This window comes from Misgurnus anguillicaudatus, chromosome 22 (genome assembly GCF_027580225.2).
Source record: "Misgurnus anguillicaudatus chromosome 22, ASM2758022v2, whole genome shotgun sequence".
Classification (NCBI taxonomy): Eukaryota; Metazoa; Chordata; class Actinopteri; order Cypriniformes; family Cobitidae; genus Misgurnus; species Misgurnus anguillicaudatus.
This window is the reverse complement of record NC_073358.2, coordinates 515,425-538,085: the sequence shown is the minus strand read 5'-3', so window position 1 is coordinate 538,085 and position 22,661 is coordinate 515,425. Positions and strand designations below refer to the sequence as shown.

General features: G+C 41.2%; 1 protein-coding gene across 1 annotated transcript; it reads left to right on the top strand.

Annotated features, from left to right (window-relative positions):
• The first annotated feature begins 51 nt into the window (after positions 1–51).
• On the top strand, positions 52–3,355 carry LOC129440765 (inactive phospholipid phosphatase 7). The gene is made up of 3 exons (XM_055200262.2): positions 52–260; positions 1,093–1,590; positions 1,665–3,355. Exons 2-3 carry the CDS (start codon positions 1,128–1,130, stop codon positions 2,051–2,053), a joined length of 852 nt encoding a protein of 283 aa, XP_055056237.2. The 5' UTR covers positions 52–260; positions 1,093–1,127; the 3' UTR covers positions 2,054–3,355.
• Positions 3,356–22,661: the final 19,306 nt, after the last annotated feature.

Here is a 22,661-nt window from a genome sequence, read left to right as displayed (position 1 = left end):
GTCTGCCTTTCAGCCAATCATTGAGGCCAACTGGGCGAACGTCCCCTTACGCAATTAATATTTATGAACCAAGCCTTCACAATAATCCGAAGCACATCATCAAGAACGCTAAAGCGCAAGCTGCAAATATAATGAAAGTGTTTTCTTAAACAAAAGCTTTTAAAAACGTTTCTGTTTGCCTGTTTGTATTTCACTCAATATTTGGAAAATCTTCTGACAGCAGCGATTGTGAAACGGTTGAAAAAATCCAATGGATTGAGGTGGGCCTTCGGTATATTTTATGTCTGATTTATGAAATAATGAAGATGATGATATACTGTACGATTTGGTTGTATTTTGTGGAGTTAATTTTACGTAATTTTAAAGACATGAACTAAACCAGTCAGCTTTAAGGTAAATCACAGTACAAACAAACTTTGATTGATCAAGCCAGAATTAGAATTGATAAACTATATGATTTTCATGTATTTATATGAAATAAATAGATTATAAGCAAATCATAATCTTAGTAAAACTACTGATTTAAAGTTGCTGATTATGAATACCAAAACCATGTGTTTTATTATGCAGGTTTATTTTGGGTTCCCCGGGGTATTCATATTTTGCGACAGTCAGATTCAGTTTACGGCATGAGTTTATTATTATTATGTATATTTTAATGATATCTGCAAACGTTACTTACTGTCATGTAGTGTGTCAGTGATGTTTGGGCCATTATATGATTGACTTATAAGGTTTATATATGTACTCTTGTGAATCTGTTTTTACTCAAGACAAGCCACTGATGTGTGAATTTATCTAATAAATCCATTAACTGTTCTGACAATACTGAACCCAACCATCATTTGAACGTTGATTCAATGATGAATTACCTTTTAATTTTTCAAATTGAATCAACGTTGATGTCGCAACGTCTCATTTTTAACATGGGTGAAATAAGGTCTTTGCGTCAATGACAAAACGTTAAAACATACATTGATTTTGCAAATTGAATCAACATTGATATCACTTTTAGCATTAACCGTTGATTCAACGTCATTTCATCGTTGAACAAACAACTGACATTATTTCAACCAAATTTCAACGTTGAAGGTTGGTCGTGTGCCAGCTGGGAACAACCAAACCACATGATGCCTCTTAACCCGAGCCTGTCCAGATCAAAAGATCGAAGCGGCAGCGTTCTGGGCCGACCTGAATTCTTATCGCTGAACCAGCCGCTGCGTCACGGCAGGCCATCGAGAAGGACCAGCCAGTGGAAGACTCATCAGAACCATCAGCCCGAGAACCCGCCGGAGCCCGAGAACACGAGGGAACGCAGAGAAGCGCCAAAGCTGCCAGATGAAGACTGCATGCTCCTGAACCCCTCTTTCAAAGGAATCGCTATAAACTCGCTCTTGGCCATTGACATTTGCCTCTCCAAACGTCTGGGCATTTGCGTCCACAGCTCGTCTTCATGGGGCAGCGTTCGATCTGTGGTCGTTCTTCTGGCTCTGACGGGTCACGGCATGACGTGGATCTGTGGAACACTGGTGTGTCTCATGCAGAGTAATACGCTGGCTGGCCAGGAGCTTCTGATCAATCTGCTGATAGGTGAGTTCAACATCTCATGCGAATTGGGCCAAATGTGTGTGAAAACTCATTCGTTTCACGTTCTTCACTTCCAGCTCTGGTTCTTGACGTCTTAACTGTGGCAGGAGTGCAGAAACTGGTCAGACGAAAAGGACCGTGGGACATAAGTCCAGGTGTTTTAGACTGGGTTGTCCTGGACTCGTATTCATTTCCGGCGGCTCATGCCAGCAGAGCAGCCATGGTCTCAAAGTTTCTCCTGTCTCACCTGGTGCTGGCCGTCCCACTGCGTGTCCTGCTGGTTCTGTGGGCCTTCCTGGTGGGACTGTCCCGGGTTCTGCTGGGTCAACACCACCTGACGGACATAGCGTGTGGTTTCGCTCTGGGATTTCTTCACTTTAGACTCATGGAGTCGGTGTGGCTGTCATCCAGCGCCTGTCAAACTCTGATCTCAATGGGAACGTTCAACTGGGGCTCCACACGTTAAAAATGCAGAAGTCAAATGCACATCTGTAGATACATTCATTGAGGTCTAGGGTTGAAAAAATCTGGGAATTTTCAAGGCTGCGAACTTTTAATGGGAATTAACTGGGAAAAAATCACAGAGTTGCCTATAACAGGGAACTTAATTTAGTTAAAAAAATCTTGCAGCACAATTTAGTTTAAAACAACAAGATTTAATGCAATTTCAGTTGAATTTCTACCCTGCACATTCTTCAGTCAGTACACAGCATACTGAAGTGTTGAAATGTGTTTATACAGTAGCTAGTAAATCAGATAGCACTACTATAATAACTGTTTAATGACCTTTTAAAGAATATGATGGAGCTAATTTATTTGATATTTCTTCAGTAAAGATGTTTGGGCCTTTTTTATGCATGTTACAGTAAAAAATCCATACAGTAATTCATACAAAACCCACAATTGCACAACTTTCCAAACTTTTATTTGAAACAAAAAAGAGATTTGTGGGATTTGTTTATAGATATCACAGTGACCGTCAGTATGATCCATTTGGACATTTCATCACACACTTCAGGTTTCTCTTCTTTTATGTCCCAGTTTTACTTCTTTAATTCAGCTGAACTTTCAGTTTTGAAAGTGTTGTTGTCTACATAACGTAAAGCTATCAGCAGCTTTATCTTGTTTTCTAAATGTTGTTTATTTTGTTGTAAAATAAAATGCTGCGAACGTTCCCTTGACCTGGAGCTTTTGATGACTGTATGTAAGTTTTTCAGATGAAAATCTGGATGCACGGTGTCCAATACAGTCAACAGATCTTTCAAAGCCATTCGCTGTTCATCACCCTACGAATGATAACCTTTGACCTTTTATTTTACACTTATTCTATGAGACTGACCTGGTTGAATGTCACTGTGTATTTATGACAACTTAAATTTACTAATGTGATGCACAAGTACCTCTGGAATATTCTCAAATATTATTCTGTATGTGAAACATGATTTTTTTTTCCTTTGTGATTTAAGTAATGATGCATTTAATTGAAGCATGATATTTTACTTAAGGAATAATTGAGGATGGGTCATTGAATTATGTGAAAGTAGTGCCTACCCAAGGTGGTAATGTGGCTCAACAAAAAGCTGAGTTACACCGCGGGTGTGCATTATTTTCAAATAATTCAAAGAAACTGAGTCAATTATTCCTCTTATACCACAGACATTGCTCTGGTGCTTATTTTTTCACATTTGACAGCTTGTGTGTGTTTGCTGAAAGATAATCAACACCTGTGAAACATTTCTCAACCAATCAAAATAAAGCATTCAACAGACCTGTGGTATAAATGTCAAATGTGTGTGTGTATGGATTAATTTTATTTAGATGTGTGTGTATATAGATATGTATTGCCTTGTGCCAGTACACACATCACAAGACTGTACTCGTAATATTTGTGTCTATAGAGATAAAGACTATCAGCAGAAGACATACGCTTCTACAGAACTTGACTGCTTTAATCTTCACACCACTGCTTCATGGGTGGAAACCAGACAGATCGTACGTCTTACAAAGTCTTCTTCCCAAAATAGTGATGTTATCCCAGAAACCAAACCCTTAGTTACAGTCTTTCACAACTTTTTTAATTTCAATATTAAATGAAACTACTTTCTAAAGTGGCAGACAATTGGATGTTCATGTTGTTTGTTGACCACTTTATTTAGACAGAGTAGTTTAGGTTTGGTTTGGTACTGTGAATGACGATGACTATGAGTAATAAAAAATAAGGTCAAGCCTGCATTGCTCTTGATTAAGGAAGTCTGCTGATTTCCGCTAAGAAAGGAATTGAGCAAACTCTCGGTCTAACTGATCAACTTTTGCAGAAATGAAAGATTGTGTTTCAAGAAATACTTCTGTTAAACTGTCCTCAGTTGTACTATTTACTTTACCATTGCTCAAAGCCTTACAAAGACCATTACACATCATGAAGACATTTACAGCACTGAGCTGAGAATGAAATCCTACTGATCTCAGATCTGTGATGAACTGCTGTTTGTGATGGGTCTGAAGAGAGGGTTCACACACGCTGGGCTCTGATAATAAAATCAGTCAGGTGCTCATACAGGGAATGAATGTTTGTGACAGTCTCATTCAGTCCAAACAGACAGCGGTCCAGATGAAACTGATACACACTCCATTGCTTACTGTGAGGAAAACAACCACAATAAAATACAAAGCCAAAGTTTAAACTGTGCCAGGAATAATCTGAGGTTTCAGGAGTGTCTTCACGGGTCATGTTAGAGACATTTTCCAGTGCTATGAACAAAAATAACATGTGCCACAGATTAAAGGCTCAGCACAAACAGTGAAATGATTACTGTGGATAAGAGCGACCTCTAGTGTTGAACTCGAATGAACACACACACACACACACACACAAACAGATGTATGTGAAGTTTTTGCCTAAAATATCATATAGCCTAGATAATTTATTATTGCATGTTAAAATTGTCACTTTGTAGGTATGAGCAAAAAATGTGCCATTTTAAATGCAAATGAGCTGATCTCTGCACTAAATTGGTGGTTGGATAGTGCAGATTAAGGGGCAGGATCCCCTTCTGACATCACAGGGGGAGCCAAATTTCAATGAGTTTTTTTTCCACATGCTTGCAGAGAATGGTTACTGTGTTGATCTTTTTAACATTTTCTAGGTTGATTGAAGCACTGGGGACCCAATTATAGCACTTAAACATGCACTGTAAAAAAATCTGTAGAAATTACAGTGTCATTGCAACTGGTTGCCGGCATTTTACCGTAGATTTAAATGTATGTTATTTACTGGCAACATTTTGTTCAAAGTTAAATGAACATTAAACATTTACAAGTATTTGTCTTTACAGAGTAAAAAATTAACAGCATCAAGCAAAGCATTCTGGGAAATAAAACCTGAAGCAAAAAACAGAAAAAGGTTGATGATGATTTCTGGTTCCCAGAATGCTTTGCATGAGGCTGTTATTGTATAGTTTTATTCTGTAAAGATAAAGACTTGTTAATATTTAACATTTATTTAACTTTGAACAAACTCTTGCCGTAAATAACATACATTTAAATCTACGGTAAATAACAAGTAACTCTGTAATTTCTACTGAATAGTTTTACAGTGTACGTATGTAAAGTTTTAGCTTCAAATATCATATACATCATTTATTATAGCATTGTTAAAAATGTCACTTTTGTAGGTGTGAGCAAAAATGTGCCCTTTTAAATGCAAATGAGCAAATCTCTGCACTAAATTGGTGGTTGGATAGTGCAGAATAAGGGGCGGTATTATTATAATGAGATCCCCTTCTGACATCACAAGTGGAGCCAAATTTCAATTAGCTTTTTTACATGCTTGCAGAGAATGCTTTACCAAAACTCAGTTACTGTGTTGATCTTTTTCACATTTTCTAGGTTTATAGAAGCACTGGGGACCCAACAATGGCACTTAAACATGGAACATTTTTCATGATATGACCCCTTTAATATGGTGGTTTAGGGTACAAACAGGCCCCCACAACAATTTAGAGCAAAAAAACTAAAGCAAAAGCTGTAAAAGTTTATCAAACATTATTAAAGTTTAACTTCCAAGTGTTTATATTGTGTTTATTTCTCCTTTCTTGCAGCATACATTTCAGAATTGTTTATATTTAGTTTGTCTTTTATCTTCTCAGTCGCTTTGGAGCATTTCTCAGATCAGATATAAATTTGTCAAAACACTGTTCAACCTCCTCCACATCATCAAGTCAACATTTAAGCAAATTCTTGTTGTCTTTGACAAATTGATACAATCATACAGATGATTATGTTTGTCTGCTGTTTGCTACATTTTCAATTGCTTATGAAGTTATCATCAAAATACATTATATTGGTTGACCTTTGTGTCATAATCTGCAGACGTTTGTAAATGTGAACTGAATTGATAAGTTGCTGAAGGGAAATGAATGTGTTAGATCAGTGGTTCTCAAACTGGGGTCCGGGGCCCCCAGGGGGGCCGCGAGATGGTTCCAGGGGGGCCCCAGTTTTATGACATTTTACAAAATACATAAATTTATCATGAATTCTGTGTAATTAAACCTTAAAAAAAATAAGGCTACTAACCAACAGCACTACTTTGTATCATTACAGTGCATTGAAAATGCGCTGTACTGTTGTTACTGGGCTTTTTATTATTAGTGGTGCTTGCATTTATGCAAGGCATCACTATTACTATTCGTCATACTTATTATTAGTGGTGCTTGCATTTATGCAAAGCATCACTATTATTATTGCTCAGGGATATTATTAGTGGTGCTTGCATTTATGCAAGGCATCACTATTACTATTCCTCAGGGATATTATTATTATTATTATTATTAGTGGTGCTTGCATTTATGCAAGGCATCACTATTACTATTCGTCATACTTATTATTAGTGGTGCTTGCATTTATGCAAGGCATCACTATTACTATTCCTCAGGGATATTATTATTATTATTATTATTAGTGGTGCTTGCATTTATGCAAGGCATCACTATTACTATTCGTCATACTTATTATTAGTGGTGCTTGCATTTATGCAAAGCATCACTATTATTATTGCTCAGGGATATTATTAGTGGTGCTTGCATTTATGCAAGGCATCACTATTACTATTCCTCAGGGATATTATTATTATTATTATTATTAGTGGTGCTTGCATTTATGCAAGGCATCACTATTACTATTCGTCATACTTATTATTAGTGGTGCTTGCATTTATGCAAAGCATCACTATTATTATTGCTCAGGGATATTATTAGTGGTGCTTGCATTTATGCAAGGCATCACTATTACTATTCCTCAGGGATATTATTATTATTATTATTATTAGTGGTGCTTGCATTTATGCAAGGCATCACTATTACTATTCGTCATACTTATTATTAGTGGTGCTTGCATTTATGCAAAGCATCACTATTACTATTGCTCAGGGATATTATTATTATTATTATTATTAGTGGTGCTTGCATTTATGCAAGGCATCACTATTATTATTGCTCATACTTATTATAATAATTATGTTGGCTTTGAAAAAGCCAACATACTGTTATTGCTTTTAAACTTATTATTATGTTGGCTTTGAAAAAGCCAATATATTGTTATTGCTATTAAACTTATATCTTATTATTATTATTCCGCTTTCTTCTGAGACTAAATTTTAAACACTAACTCGTCCTAGAGCTTTCAAGCTACATGCACCAAATTTTCCACGGACCTCCAGACTGGTCTGACTTAGTGTGCTATATCTTTTCTAACTGATAGGACCTTCCGAATTCCTAAACGGGGGGCTCGAACACCCCAAAATTTCCATTGACTTAACATGGAGACAAACTTTGACGGGTCATAGCTGCGAGTGAGAAACTTGTAGAAACTTGTGGCTTACCACATTTAAGGAGGCTGACAGGCTGTGTAAGAACATACATCACAATGGGGTGTAAGCTGTACCCCTGGGGTGTAAGAGGCCCCCAAAATTTCCCATTGACTTATAATGGGGCAGGAAACATGCCCATATAAGGGAATAAAAGCGTCCCAGATGGAATATCTTCACTTTAGAGTGTCGTAGAGACATGGGGGTGGGCTCATTTTACTCAGTCATCCAATAGGTCTCTTAGGATTGCACTAGAGCTATTAAGCCACGCCCCTAGCAACAATTTTGGGTACCCTAGCAACATCTCCCATAGACTACCATTATAAAAAGCCCAGATGGATATCTTTAGACCAGAGTGTCATAGAGACATAGGGGTGGGCTCATTTTACTCAGGCATCCAATCAGTCTTAATAGGATTCTTATTGAGGTGTTAAGCCACGCCCCTAGCAACCAAATAAGAGCACCCTAGCAACATAATAAACAAAGCCTTATATCTTTGGATCTGAACATCATAGAGACATGGGGGTTGGGTCTTTGGGTCATGTTAGCTTCCTGCTAGCTTCATGCTAAGTCATACTAGCATCATGCTAGTTTCATGCTAGCTTTATGCTAATTTCATAATATATCTTGTTAACTTCATGTTAAATCTTGTTAGCTTCATGCTAACATCATGTTTACTTCATGCTAATCATGCTAGCATCATGCTAATCATGCTAACTTCACGTTAAATCATGCTAGCTTCATGCTAACCTCATGTTTGCTTCATGCTAATCATGCTAGCTTCATGCTAGCTTCATGCTAATCATGCTAGCATCATACTAGCTTCATGCTAATCATGCTAGCATCATGCTAGCTTCATGCTAATCATGCTAACTTCATGTTAGCTTCATGCTAATCATGCTAGCATCATGCTAGCTTCATGCTAATAATGCTAACTTCATGTTAGCTTCATGCTTATCCTGTTAGCTTCATGCTAGCTTCATGCTAATCATGCTAGCATCATGCTAATCATGCTAGCTTCATGCTAATCATGCTAGCATCATGCTAGATTCATTCTAATCATGCTAGCAGCATGATGCTAGCTTAATGTTAATCATGCTAACATCATGCTAGCTTAATGCTAATCATGCTAGCATCATGCTAGCTTCATGCTAATCATGCTAGCATCATGCTAGCTTCATGCTAATCATGCTAGCATCATGCTAGCTTCATGCTAATCATGCTAGCATCATGCTAGCTTCATGCTAATCATGCTAGCATCATGCTAGCTTCATGCTAATCATGCTAGCATCATGCTAACTTCATGCTAATCATGCTAACATCATGCTAGCTTCATGCTAATCATGCTAGCATCATGCTAGCTTCATGCTAATCATGCTGGCTTCATGCTGGCTTCATGCTAATCATGCTAGCATCATGCTGGCCTCATGCTAATCATGTTAGCATCATGCTAGCTTCATGCTAATCATGCGAGCATCGTGCTAGCTTCGTGCTGATCATGCTTGCATCATGCTGGCTTCATGCTAATCATGCTAGCATCATGCTAGCTTCATGCTTATCATGCTAGCATCATGCCAGCTTCATGTTTATCATGTTAGCATCATGCTAAATCATGCTACCTTCATACTTAAACATACTAACAGCCAGATAGCCTACTAAACTAAACTTCTGTCAAACCGTTTTAAACGTTCAAGCTACGCTTTTTCAAGCCAACATAAAGTTTGTCTTCAAACTTTAATATCTAGTTATTATTATTCTTTCTTATCCCCCCAAAATTTCTGACACTAACTCGTCCTAGGGCTTTCAAGCTACATGCACCAAATTTTCCACAGACCTTCAGACTGGTCTGACTTAGTGTGCTATATCTTTTCTAACTGATAGGACCTTCCGAATTCCTAAACGGGGGGCTCGAACACCCCAAAATTTCCATTGACTTAACATGGAGACAAACTTTGACGGGTCATAGCTGCGAGTGAGAAACTTGTAGAAACTTGTGGCTTACCACATTTAAGGAGGCTGACAGGCTGTGTAAGAACATACCTCACAATGGGGTGTAAGCTGTACCCCTGGGGTGTAAGAGGCCCCCAAAATTTCCCATTGACTTCTAATGGGGCAGGAAACATGCCCATAAAAGGGAATAAAAACGTCCCAGATGGAATATCTTCACTTTAGAGTGTCGTAGAGACATGGGGGTGGGCTCATTTTACTCAGGCAACCAATCAGTCTCTTAGGATCACCACAGAGCTATTAAGCCACTCCCCTAGCAACCATTTTTGGGTACCCGAGCAACATCTCCCTTAGACTACCATTATAAAAAGCCCTGATGGATATCTTTGCACCAGTGTGTCATAGAGACATAGGGGTTGGCTCATTTTACTCAGGCATCCAATCAGTCTCTTAGGATTCTTATTGAGGTATTAAGCCACGCCCCTAGCAACCAAATATGAACACCCTAGCAACATAATAAACGAAGCCTTATATCTCTGGATCTGAACATCATAGAGACATGGGGGTTGGGTCTTTGGGTCATGTTAGCGTCATGCTAGCTCCATGCTAAGTCATATTAGCTTCATGCTAGTTTCATGCTAGCTTTATGCTAATTTCATAATAAATCTTGCTAACTTCATGCTAAATCATGCTAACTTCATGTTAAATCTTGTTAGCTTCACATTAAATAGTGCTAGCTTCATGCTAATCATGCTAACATCATGCTAATCATGCTAACTTCACATTAAATCATGTTAGCTTCATGCTAATCATGCTAACCTTATGCTTACTTCATGTTAATTATGCTAGCCTCATGCTAGCTTCATGTTAATCATGCTAACATCATGCTAGCTTCATGCTAATCATGCTAACATCATGCTAGCTTCGTGCTAATCATGCTAGCTTCATGCTAATCATGTTAGCTTCATGCTAGCTTCATGCTAATCATGCTAGCTTCATGCTAATCATGCTAGCATCATGCTAGCTTCATGCTAATCATGCTAGCATCATGCTAGCTTCATGCTAATCATGCTAGCTTCATGCTAGCTTCATGCTAATCATGTTAGCTCCATGCTAATCATGTTAGCTTCATGCTAGCTTCATGCTAATCATGCTAGCTTCATGCTAATCATGTTAGCTTCATGCTAATCATACTTGCATCATGCTAACTTCATGCTAATCATGCTAGCTTCATGCTAGCTTCATGCTAATCATGCTAGCATCATGCTAGCTTAATGCTAAACATGCTAGCTTTATGCTAATCATGTTAGCTTCATGCTAGCTTCATGCTAATCATGCTAGCTTCATGCTAACTTCATGCTAATCATGCTAGCTTCATGCTAATCATGGTAGCTTCATGCTAGCTTCACGTTAATCATGCTTGCATCATGCTAGCTTCATGCTAATCATGCTAGCTTCATGCTAATCATGCTAACATCATGCTAGCTTAATGTTAAACATGCTAGCTTCAGGCTAATAATGTTAGCTTCATGCTAGCTTCATGCTAACTTCATGCTAATCATGCTAGCTTCATGCTAGCTTCATGCTTATCATGCTAGCTTCATGCTAATCATGCTAGCTTCATGCTAGCTTCATGCTAATCATGCTAGCTTCATGACAGCTTCATGCTAATCATGCTAGCATCATGCTAATCATGCTAGCATCATGCTAATCATGTTAGCTTCATGCTAATCATGTTAGCTTCATGCTTTTTATGTTAACATCATGCTAAATCATGCTACCTTCATACTTAAACTAACAGCCAGATACTAAACTTCTGTCAAACGTTTTAAATGTTCAGGCTACGCTTTTTCAAGCCAACATAAAGTTTGTCTTCAAACTTTAATATCTAGTTATTAGTGGTGCTTGCATTTATGCAAGGCATCACTATTACTATTGCTCATACTTATTATTTATATCTTTATTTATTCTTATATCTGGACACTTTTTCGGCGCGTAACTCGTCCCACACGGTTTGTCGTAGACCAATGAAACAGGGCTCAAAATGACCGGCTTATTAAGGACACGTCTGCTATGACTTTTATAAGGGATCGGGTGCAGGATTTTCGAAAGGGGGGCGAAAAACCACCCGAAAAATCCCATTGACTTAACATTGCGCCCAACTTTGACGGGTCATAGCTCCACTCGAGGATTTTGTAGAAACATGTGGGTTACAACATTTGAAGAGGGTGGTAGACTCTGTAAGAACATAGATCACAATGGGGTGTAAGTTGTACCCCTGGGGTGTAAGAGGCACCCGAAAATTCCCATTGACTTTTAATGGGGCAGGAAACATGCCCATATAAGGGAATAAAACAGTTCCAGATGGGATATCTTTGCTTTACAGTGTCGTAGAGATAAGTGGGTGGGCTCATTTTACTCGGGCATCCAATCAGTCTCTCAGGATCATCCCAGAGCTATTAAGCCACGCCCCTAGCAACAATTTTGGGCACCCTAGCAACATCTCCCATAGACTGCCATTATAAAATGCCCAGATGGATATCTTTGCACCACAGTGTCATAGAGACATGGGGGTGGGCTCATTTTACTCAGGCATCCAATCAGTCTCTCAGGATACTTACATAGGTATAAGCCACGCCCCTAGCAACCACTTTTGAGCACCCTAGCAACATAAAATTCAAACAGTTATATCTCGGCATCCGAACATCGTAGAGACACGGGGGTTGGACCGTTTGACTCGTGACTCGGAGTGTAATCATTATGGGATGCCATTTTTTTCCCTAGCAACCAAATACAGTACCCTAGCAACAAAGTAAACAAAGCCTTATATCTCCGCATCAGAACATCGTAGAGACACGGGGGTTGGACCGTTTGATTCGTGACTCGGAGTGTAATCATTATGGGATGCCAATTTTTTCCCTAGCAACCAAATACAGTACCCTAGCAACAGAGTAAACAAAGCCTTATATCTCCGCATCAGAAAATCGTAGAGACACGGGGGTTGGACCGTTTGACTCGTGACTCGGAGTGTAATCATTATGGGATGCCAATTTTTTCCCTAGCAACCAAATACAGTACCCTAGCAACAGAGTAAACAAAGCCTTATATCTCCGCATCAGAACATCGTAGAGACACGGGGGTTGGACCATTTGACTCGTGACTCAGAGTGTAATCATTATGGGATACCAATTTTTTCCCTAGCAACCAAATACAGTACCCTAGCAACAGAGTAAAAAAAGCCTTATATCTCCGCATCAGAACATTGTACAGACACGGGGGTTGGACCGTTTGACTCGTGACTCGGAGGGTAATCATTAGTAGATGGCAATTTTTTCCCTAGCAACCAAATACAGTACCCTAGCAACCGGATAAACATAGCCTTATATCTCCGCATCAGAACATCGTAGAGACACGGGAGTTGGATTGTTTTACTTTTGGCTTGGAGTATAATCATATATGTTACCCAGACTTTTGCCACGGCAAGCACCACTTCACATTTTCTTCAGGAAATGTACCTATCTAGTTATATTTTATTCTTACATCTGCACGTTTTTTCGGCACCTAACTCGTCCCGCACGGTTTGTCGTAGACCCATGAAAGAGGGCTCAAATCGACCGGCTTATTGAGGAGAGGTGTGCTATGACTTTTATAAGCGATCGGGTGCAGGATTTCTGAAAGGGGGGCGAAAAACCACCCGAAAAATCCCATTGACTTAACATTGCGCCCAACTTTGACGAGTCATAGCTCCGCTCGAGGATTTTGTAGAAACATGTGGGTTACAACATTTGAAGAGGGTGGTAGGCTCTGTAAGAACATACATCACATTGGGGTGTAAGTTGTACCCCTGGGGTGTAAGAGGCGCCCAAAAGTGCCCCAATGAAAAGTCAATGGGGGAAAATCCCATAGACTTAACATTGCAAAAACTTTGACGGGTCATAGGTACGAGCGAGATTTTTGTAGAAACATGTGGGTTACTAAATTTAAAAAGGGTGGTAGGCTATTTAAGAACATACATCACATTGGGGTGTAAGTTGTACCCCTGGGGTGTAAGAGTCACCCGAAATTTCCCTTTCAAAGTCAATGGGCGAAAATCCCATAGACTTAACATTGCGAAAAACTTTGACGGGTCATAGGTCCGAGCGAGGATTTCGTAGAACCATGTGGGTCACAACATTTGAAGAGGGTGCTAGACTTTTTCAGGACGTCCCCCACAATGGGGTGTAAGGTTACCCTAGCAACCATTTTGGGCACCCTAGCAACCTATCCCATAGACTGCCATTATAAAATGCCCAGATGGATATCTTTGCACCACAGTGTCATAGAGACATGGGGGTGGGCTCATTTTACTCAGGCATCCAATCAGTCTCTCAGGATCCTTAAAGACTTACTAAGCCACGCCCCTAGCAACCACTTTTGAGCACCCTAGCAACATAAAATTCAAATAGTTATATCTCGGCATCAGAACATCGTAGAGACACGGGGGTTGGACCGGTTTACTTGTGACTAGGGGTGTAACAATTGGGCACATAATTGGCCACTCCCAAGCCACGCCCCTAGCAACCAGATTTGAGCACCCTAGCAACCGAATAAACTAAGCCTTATATCTCCGCATCAGAACATCGTAGAGACACGGGGGTTGGACCGTTTGACTCATGACTTGGAGGGTAATCAGTAGTGGATGCCAATTTTTTCCCTAGCAACCAAATGCAGTACCCTAGCAACAGAGTAAACAAAGCCTTATATCGCCGCATCAGAACATCGTAGAGACACGGGGGTTGGACCGTTTGACTTGTGACTCGGCGGGTAATCACTAGTGGATGCCATTTTTTTCCCTAGCAACCAAATGCAGTACCCTAGCAACAGAGTAAACAAAGCCTTATATCTCCGCATCAGAACATCATAGAGACACGGGGGTTGGACCGTTTGACTCGTGACTCGGAGGGTAATCACTAGTGGATGCCATTTTTTCCCCTAGCAACCAAATACAGTACCCTAGCAACAGAGTAAACAAAGCCTTATATATCCGCATCAGAACATCGTAAAGACACGGGGGTTGGACCGTTTGACTTGTGACTCGGCGGGTAATCACTAGTGGATGCAATTTTTTTCCCTAGCAACCAAATACAGTACCCTAGCAACAGAGTAAACAAAGCCTTATATCTTCGCATCAGAACATCGTAGAGACACGGGGATTGGACCGTTTGACTTGTGACTCGGCGGGTAATCACTAATGGATGCCAATTTTTTCCCTAGCAACCAAATACAGTACCCTAGCAACAGAGTAAACAAAGCCTTATATCTCCGCATCAGAACATCGTAGAGACACGGGGGTTGGACCGTTTGACTCGTGACTCGGAGGGTAATAACTAGTGGATCCCAATTTTTTCCCTAGCAACCAAATACAGTACCCTAGCAACAGAGTAAACAAAGCCTTATATCTCTGCATCAGAACATCGTAGAGACACGGGGGTTGGACCGTTTGACTCGTGACTCGGAGGGTAGTCAGTTGTGGATGCCATTTTTCCCCCTAGCAACCAAATACAGTACCCTAGCAACAGAGTAAACAAAGCCTTACATCTCCGCATCAGAACATCGTAGAGACACGGGGGTTGGACCGTTTGACTCGTGACTCGGAGGGTAATCACTAGTGGATGCCATTTTTTCCCTAGCAGCCAAATGCAGTACCCTAGCAACAGAGTAAACAAAGCCTTATATCTCCGTATCAGAACATTGTAGAGACACGGGGGTTGGACCGTTTGACTCGTGACTCGGCGGGTAATCACTAGTGTATGCCATTTCTTTCCCTAGCAACCAAATACAGTACCCTAGCAACAGAGTAAACAAAGCCTTATATCTCCGCATCAGAACATCGTAGAGACATGGGGGTTGGACCGTTTGACTCGTGACTCGGAGGGTAATCACTAGTGGATGGCAATTTTTTCCCTAGCAACCAAATACAGTACCCTAGCAACCGGAAAAACACAGCCTTATATCTCCGCATCAGAACATCGTAGAGACACGGGGGTTGGATCGTTTTACTTTTGGCTTGGAGTATAATCATATATGGTCCCCAGAATTTTGCCACGGCAAGCACCACTCACATTTTCTTCAGGAAATGTACCTATCTAGTTATTATTAGTGGTGCTAGCATTTATGCAAGGCATCACTATTACTATTGCTCATACTTATTATAATTTATTTATTCTTATATCTGGACACTTTTTCGGCGCGTAACTCGTCCCGCACGGTTTGTTGTAGACCAATGAAACAGGGCTCAAAACGACCGGCTTATTGAGGACACGTCTGCTATGACTTTTATAAGCGATCGGGTGCAAGATTTTCGAAAGGGGGGCGAAAAACCACCCAAAAAATCCCATTGACTTAACATTGCGCCCAACTTTGATGAGTCATAGCTCCGCTCAAGGATTTTGTAGAAACATGTGGGTTACAACATTTGAAGAGGGTGGTAGGCTCTGTAAGAACATATATCACAATGGGGTGTAAGTTGTACCCCTGGGGTGTAAGAGGCACCCGAAAATTCCCATTGACTTATAATGGGGCAGGAAACATGCCCATATAAGGGAATAAAACAGTTCCAGATGGGATATCTTTGCTTTACAGTGTCGTAGAGATAAGTGGGTGGGCTCATTTCACTCGGGCATCCAATCAGTCCCTCAGGATCATCCCAGAGCTATTAAGCCACACCCCTAGCAACAATTTTGGGCACCCTAGCAACATCTCCCATAGACTGCCATTATAAAATGCCCAGATGGATATCTTTGCACCACAGTGTCATAGAGACATGGGGGTGGGCTCATTTTACTCAGGCATCCAATCAGTCTCTCAGAATCCTTACATAGGTATTAAGCCACGCCCCTAGCAACCACTTTTGAACACCCTAGCAACATAAAATTCAAACAGTTATATCTCCGCATCCGAACATCGTAGAGACACGGGGGTTGGACCGTTTGACTCGTGACTCGGAGGGTAATCACTATGGGATGTCAAATTTTTCCCTAGCAACCAAATACAGTACCCTAGCAACAGAGTAAACAAAGCCTTATATCTCCGCATCAGAACATCGTAGAGACACGGGAGTTGGACCGTTTGACTCGTGACTCGGAGTGTAATCATTATGGGATGCCAATTTTTTTCCCTAGCAACCAAATACAGTACCATAGCAACAGAGTAAACAAAGCCTTATATCTCCGCATCAGAACATCGTAGAGATACGGGGGTTGGACCGTTTGACTCGTGACTCTGAGTGTAATCATTATGGGATGCCAATTTTTTCCCTAGCAACCAAATACAGTACCCTAGCAACAGAGTAAACAAAGCCTTATATCTCCGCATCAGAACATCGTAGAGACACGGGGGTTGGACCGTTTGACTCGTGACTCGGCGGGTAATCATTATGGGATGTCAATTTTTTCCCTAGCAACCAAATACAGTACCCTAGCAACAGAGTAAACAAAGCCTTATATCTCCGCATCAGAACATCGTAGAGACACGGGGGTTGGACCGTATGACTCGTGACTCAGAGTGTAATCACTATGGGATGCCAATTTTTCCCCTAGCAACCAAATACAGTACCCTAGCAACAGAGTAAACAAAGCCTTATATCTCCGCATCAGAACATCGTAGAGACACGGAGGTTGGACCGTATGACTCGTGACTCGGAGTGTAATCATTATGGGATGCCAATTTTTTCCCTAGCAACCAAATACAGTACCCTAGCAACAGAGTAAACAAAGCCTTATATCTCCGCATCAGAACATCGTAGAGACACGGGGGTTGGACCGTTTGACTCGTGACTCGGCGGGTAATCACTATGGGATGTCAAATTTTTCCTCAGCAACCAAATACAGTACCCTAGCAACAGAGTAAACAAAGCCTTATATCTCTGCATCAGAACATCGTAGAGACACGGGGGTTGGACCGTATGACTCGTGACTCAGAGTGTAATCATTATGGGATGCCACATTTTTCCCTAGCAACCAAATACAGTACCCTAGCAACCGGATAAACACAGCCTTATATCTCCACATCAGAACATCGTACAGACACGGGGGTTGGACCGTTTTACTTTTGGCTTGGAGTATAATCATATATGGTCCCCAGAATTTTGCCACGGCAAGCACCACTCACATTTTCTTCAGGAAATGTACCTATCTAGTTATATCTTATTATTCTTATGTCTGCACACTTTTTCGGCGCGTAACTCGTCCCGCACGGTTTGTCATAGACACACGAATGAGGGCTCAAATTGACCGGTTTATTGAGGAGAGGTGTGCTATGACTTTTATAAGGGATCGGGTGCAGGATTTCCGAAAGGGGGGCGAAAAACCACCCGAAAAAATCCCATTGACTTAACATTGGGCCGAACTTTGATGGGTCATACCTCCGCTCAAGGATTTTGTAAAAACATGTGGGTTACATTATTTGAAGAGGGTGGTAGACTCTGTAAGAACATGGATCACAATGGGGTGTAAGTTGTACCCCTGGGGTGTAAGAGGCACCCCAAATTTCCTATTGACTTATAATGGGGCAGGAAACATGCCCATATAGGGGAATAAAAAAGTTCCAGATGGGATATCTTTGCTTTACAATGTTGTAGAGACAAGGGGGTGGGCTCATTTTACTCAGACATCCAATCAGTCTATCAGTATAGTCCCAAAGCTTTTAAGCCACGCCCCTAGCAACCACTTTTGAGCACCCTAGCAACATAAAATTCAAACAGTTATATCTCTGCATCAGAACATCATAGAGACACGGGGATTGTACCGGTTTACTTGTGACTTGGAGTGTAATCATTATGGGATGCCAATTTTTTCCCTAGCAACCAAATACAGTACCCTAGCAACAGAATAAACAAAGCTTTATATCTCCGCATCAGAACATCGTAGAGACACGGGGGCTGGACCGTTTGACTCGTGAGTCAGAGTGTAATCATTATGGGATGCCAATTTTTTCCCTAGCAACCAAATACAGTACCCTAGCAACAGAGTAAACAAAGCCTTATATCTCCGCATCAGAACATCGTAGAGACACGGGGGTTGGACCGTTTGATTCGTGACTCAGCGTGTAATCATTATGGGATGCCAATTTTTTCCCTAGCAACCAAATACAGTACCCTAGCAACAGAGTAAACAAAGCCTTATATCTCCGCATCAGAACATCGTAGAGACACGGGGGTTGGACCGTTTGATTCTTGACTCAGCGTGTAATCATTATGGGATGCCGATTTTTTCCCTAGCAACCAAATACAGTACCCTAGCAACAGAGTAAACAAAGCCTTATATCTCCGCATCAGAACATCGTAGAGACACAGGGGCTGGACCGTTTGACTCGTGACTCGGAGTGTAATCATTATGGGATGCCAATGTTTTCCCTAGCAACCAAATACAGTACCCTAGCAACAGAGTAAACAAAGCCTTATATCTCCGCCTCAGAACATCGTAGAGACATGGGGGTTGGACCGTTTGACTCGTGACTCAGAGTGTAATCATTATGGGATGCCAATTTTTTCCCTAGCAACCAAATACAGTACCCTAGCAACGGAGTAAACAAAGCCTTATATCTCCGCATCAGAACATCGTAGAGACATGGGGATTGGACCGTTTGACTCATGACCCGGAGTGTAATCACTATTGGATGTCAAATTTTTCCCTAGCAACCAAATACAGTACCCTAGCAACCAAATAAACAAAGCCTTATATCTCCCCATCAGAACATCGTAGAGACATGGGGGTTTGACCATTTGACTCATGACCCGGAGTGTAATCACTACTGGATGGCAATTTTCTCCCTAGCAACCAAATACACTACCCTAGCAACCGAATAAACAAAGCCTTATATCTCCGCATCAGAACATCGTAGAGACATGGGGTTTGGACCGTTTGACTCGTGACCCGGAGTGTAATCACTATTGGATGTCAAATTTTTCCCTAGCAACCAAATACAGTACCCTAGCAACCAAATAAACAAAGCCTTATATCTCCCCATCAGAACATCGTAGAGACATGGGGGTTTGACCATTTGACTCATGACCCGGAGTGTAATCACTACTGGATGGCAATTTTCTCCCTAGCAACCAAATACACTACCCTAGCAACCGAATAAACAAAGCCTTATATCTCCGCATCAGAACATCGTAGAGACATGGGGTTTGGACCGTTTGACTCGTGACCCGGAGTGTAATCACTATTGGATGTCACATTTTTCCCTAGCAACCAAATATAGTACCCTAGCAACCGAATAAACAAAGCCTTATATCTGCGCATCAGAACATCGTAGAGACACGGGGTTTGGATCGTTTTACTCGTGACTGGAAGTATAATCATATACTGACCCCAGAAATTTGCCACGGCAAGCACCACTTCACATTTTCTTCAGGAAATGTACCTATCTAGTTATTATTCTTCTTTTTCTGGACACTTTTTTCGGCGCGTAACTCGTCCCGCACGCTTTGTCGTAGACCCATGAAATAGGGCTCAAATCGACCGGCTTATTGAGGAGAGGTGTGCTATGACTTTTATAAGCGATCGGGTGCAGGATTTCCGAAAGGGGGGCGAAAAACCACCCGAAAAATCCCATTGACTTAACATTGCGCCCAACTTTGACGAGTCATAGCTCCACTCGAGAATTTTGTAGAAACATGTGGGTTACAACATTTGAAGAGGGTGTTAGGCTCTGTAAGAACATGGATCACAATGGGGTGTAAGTTGTACCCCTGGGGTGTAAGAGGTGCCCAAAAGTGCCCCATTGACTTATAATGGGGCAGGAAACACGCCCATATAAGGGAATAAAACCGTTCCAGATGGGATATCTTTGCTTTACAGTGTCGTAGAGATAAGTGGGTGGGCTCATTTTACTCGGGCATCCAATCAGTCTCTCAGAATCATCCCAGAGCTATTAAGCCACGCCCCTAGCAACAATTTTTGGCACCCTAGCAACATCTCCCATAGACTGCCATTATAAAATGCCAGGATGGATATCTTTGCAGCACAGTGTCATAGAGCCTTGGGGGTGGGCTCATTTTACCCAGACATCCAATCAGTCTCTCAGGATCCTTATTGAGGTATTAAGCCACGCCCCTAGCAACCACTTTTGAGCACCCTAGCAACATAACATTTAAACAGTTATATCTCGACATCAGAACATCGTAGAGACACGGGGGTTGGACCGTTTTACTTGTGACTCGGAGTGTAATAACTGGCCACATCATTGGCCACTCCCAAGCCACGCCCCTAGCAACCAAATATGAGCACCCTAGCAACCGAATAAACAAAGCCTTATATCTCTGGATCCGAACATCATAGAGACATGGGGGTTGGGTCTTTGGGTCATGTTAGCTTCATGCTAGCTTAATGCTAAGTCATAATAGCTTCATGCTAGCTTCATGCTAGCTTCATGCTAATCATGTTAGCTTCATGCTAGCTTCATGCTAATCATGCTAGCTTCATGCTAATCATGTTAGCTTCATGCTAGCTTCATGCTAACTTCATGCTAACATAATGCTAATCATGTTAGCTTCATGCTAGCTTCATGCTAGCTTCATGCTAATCATGTTAGCTTCATGCTAGCTTCATGCTAATCATGCTAGCTTCATGCTAATCATGTTAGCTTCATGCTAGCTTCATGCTAACTTCATGCTAACATAATGCTAATCATGCTAACATCATGCTAATCATGCTAGCTTCATGCTTATCATGTTAGCTTCATGCTAATCATGTTAGCTTCATGCTAGCTTCATGCTAGCTTCATGCTAGCTTCATGTTAACTTCATGCTAACTTCATGCTAACTTCATGCTAACTTCATGCTAACTTCATGCTAACTTCATGCTAACTTCATGCTAATCATGCTAACATCATGCCAACTTCCTGATAATCATGCTAACATCATGCTAACTTCATGCTAATCATATTAACATCATGTTAGCTTCATGCTAATGATGTTCGCTTTATGCTAGCTTCATGCTAATCATGTTAACATCATGCTACCTTCACGTTAATTATGCTAACATCATGCTAGCTTCATGGTAATCATACTACCTTCAATAAACAAAGCCTTATATCTCCACAATAGAACATCGTAGAGACACGGGGGTTGGACCGTTTGACTCGTGACTCTGAGTATAATCATACATTGCCCCCAGAAATTTGCCACGGCAAGCACCACTTCACATTTTCTTCAGGAAATGTACCTATCTAGTTATTTATAATTAGTGGTGCTTGCATTTATGCAAAGCATCACTATTAGTATTGCTCAGGGATATTATTAGTGGTGCTTGCATTTATGCAAAGCATCACTATTGTTATTGCTTTCGGTTATTATTATTCTTCTTATATCTGGACACTTTTTCGGCACCTAACTCGTCCCGCACGGTTTGCCGTAGTCCCATGAATGAGGGCTCAAATTGACCAGTTTATTGAGGAGAGGTGTGCTATGACTTTTATAAGCGATCGGGTGCAGGATTTCCGAAAGGGGGGCGAAAAACCACCCGAAAAATCCCATTGACTTAACATTGCGCCCAACTTTGACGAGTCATAGCTCCGCTCGAGAATTTTGTAGAAACATGTGGGTTACAACATTTGAAGAGGGTGTTAGGCTCTGTAAGAACATGGATCACAATGGGGTGTAAGTTGTACCCCTGGGGTGTAAGAGGTGCCCAAAAGTGCCCCATTGACTTATAATGGGGCAGGAAACACGCCCATATAAGGGAATAAAACCGTTCCAGATGGGATATCTTTGCTTTACAGTGTCGTAGAGATACGTGGGTGGGCTCATTTTACTCGGGCATCCAATCAGTCTCTCAGAATCATCCCAGAGCTATTAAGCCACGCCCCTAGCAACAATTTTGGGCACCCTAGCAACATCTCCCATAGACTGCCATTATAAAATGCCAGGATGGATATCTTTGCAGCACAGTGTCATAGAGCCTTGGGGGTGGGCTCATTTTACCCAGACATCCAATCAGTCTCTCAGGATCCTTATTGAGGTATTAAGCCACGCCCCTAGCAACCACTTTTGAGCACCCTAGCAACATAACATTTAAACAGTTATATCTCGACATCAGAACATCGTAGAGACACGGGGGTTGGACCGTTTTACTTGTGACTCGGAGTGTAATAACTGGCCACATCATTGGCCACGCCCAAGCCACGCCCCTAGCAACCAAATATGAGCACCCTAGCAACCGAATAAACAAAGCCTTATATCTCTGCATCAGAACATCGTAGAGACACGGGGGTTGGACCATTTTAC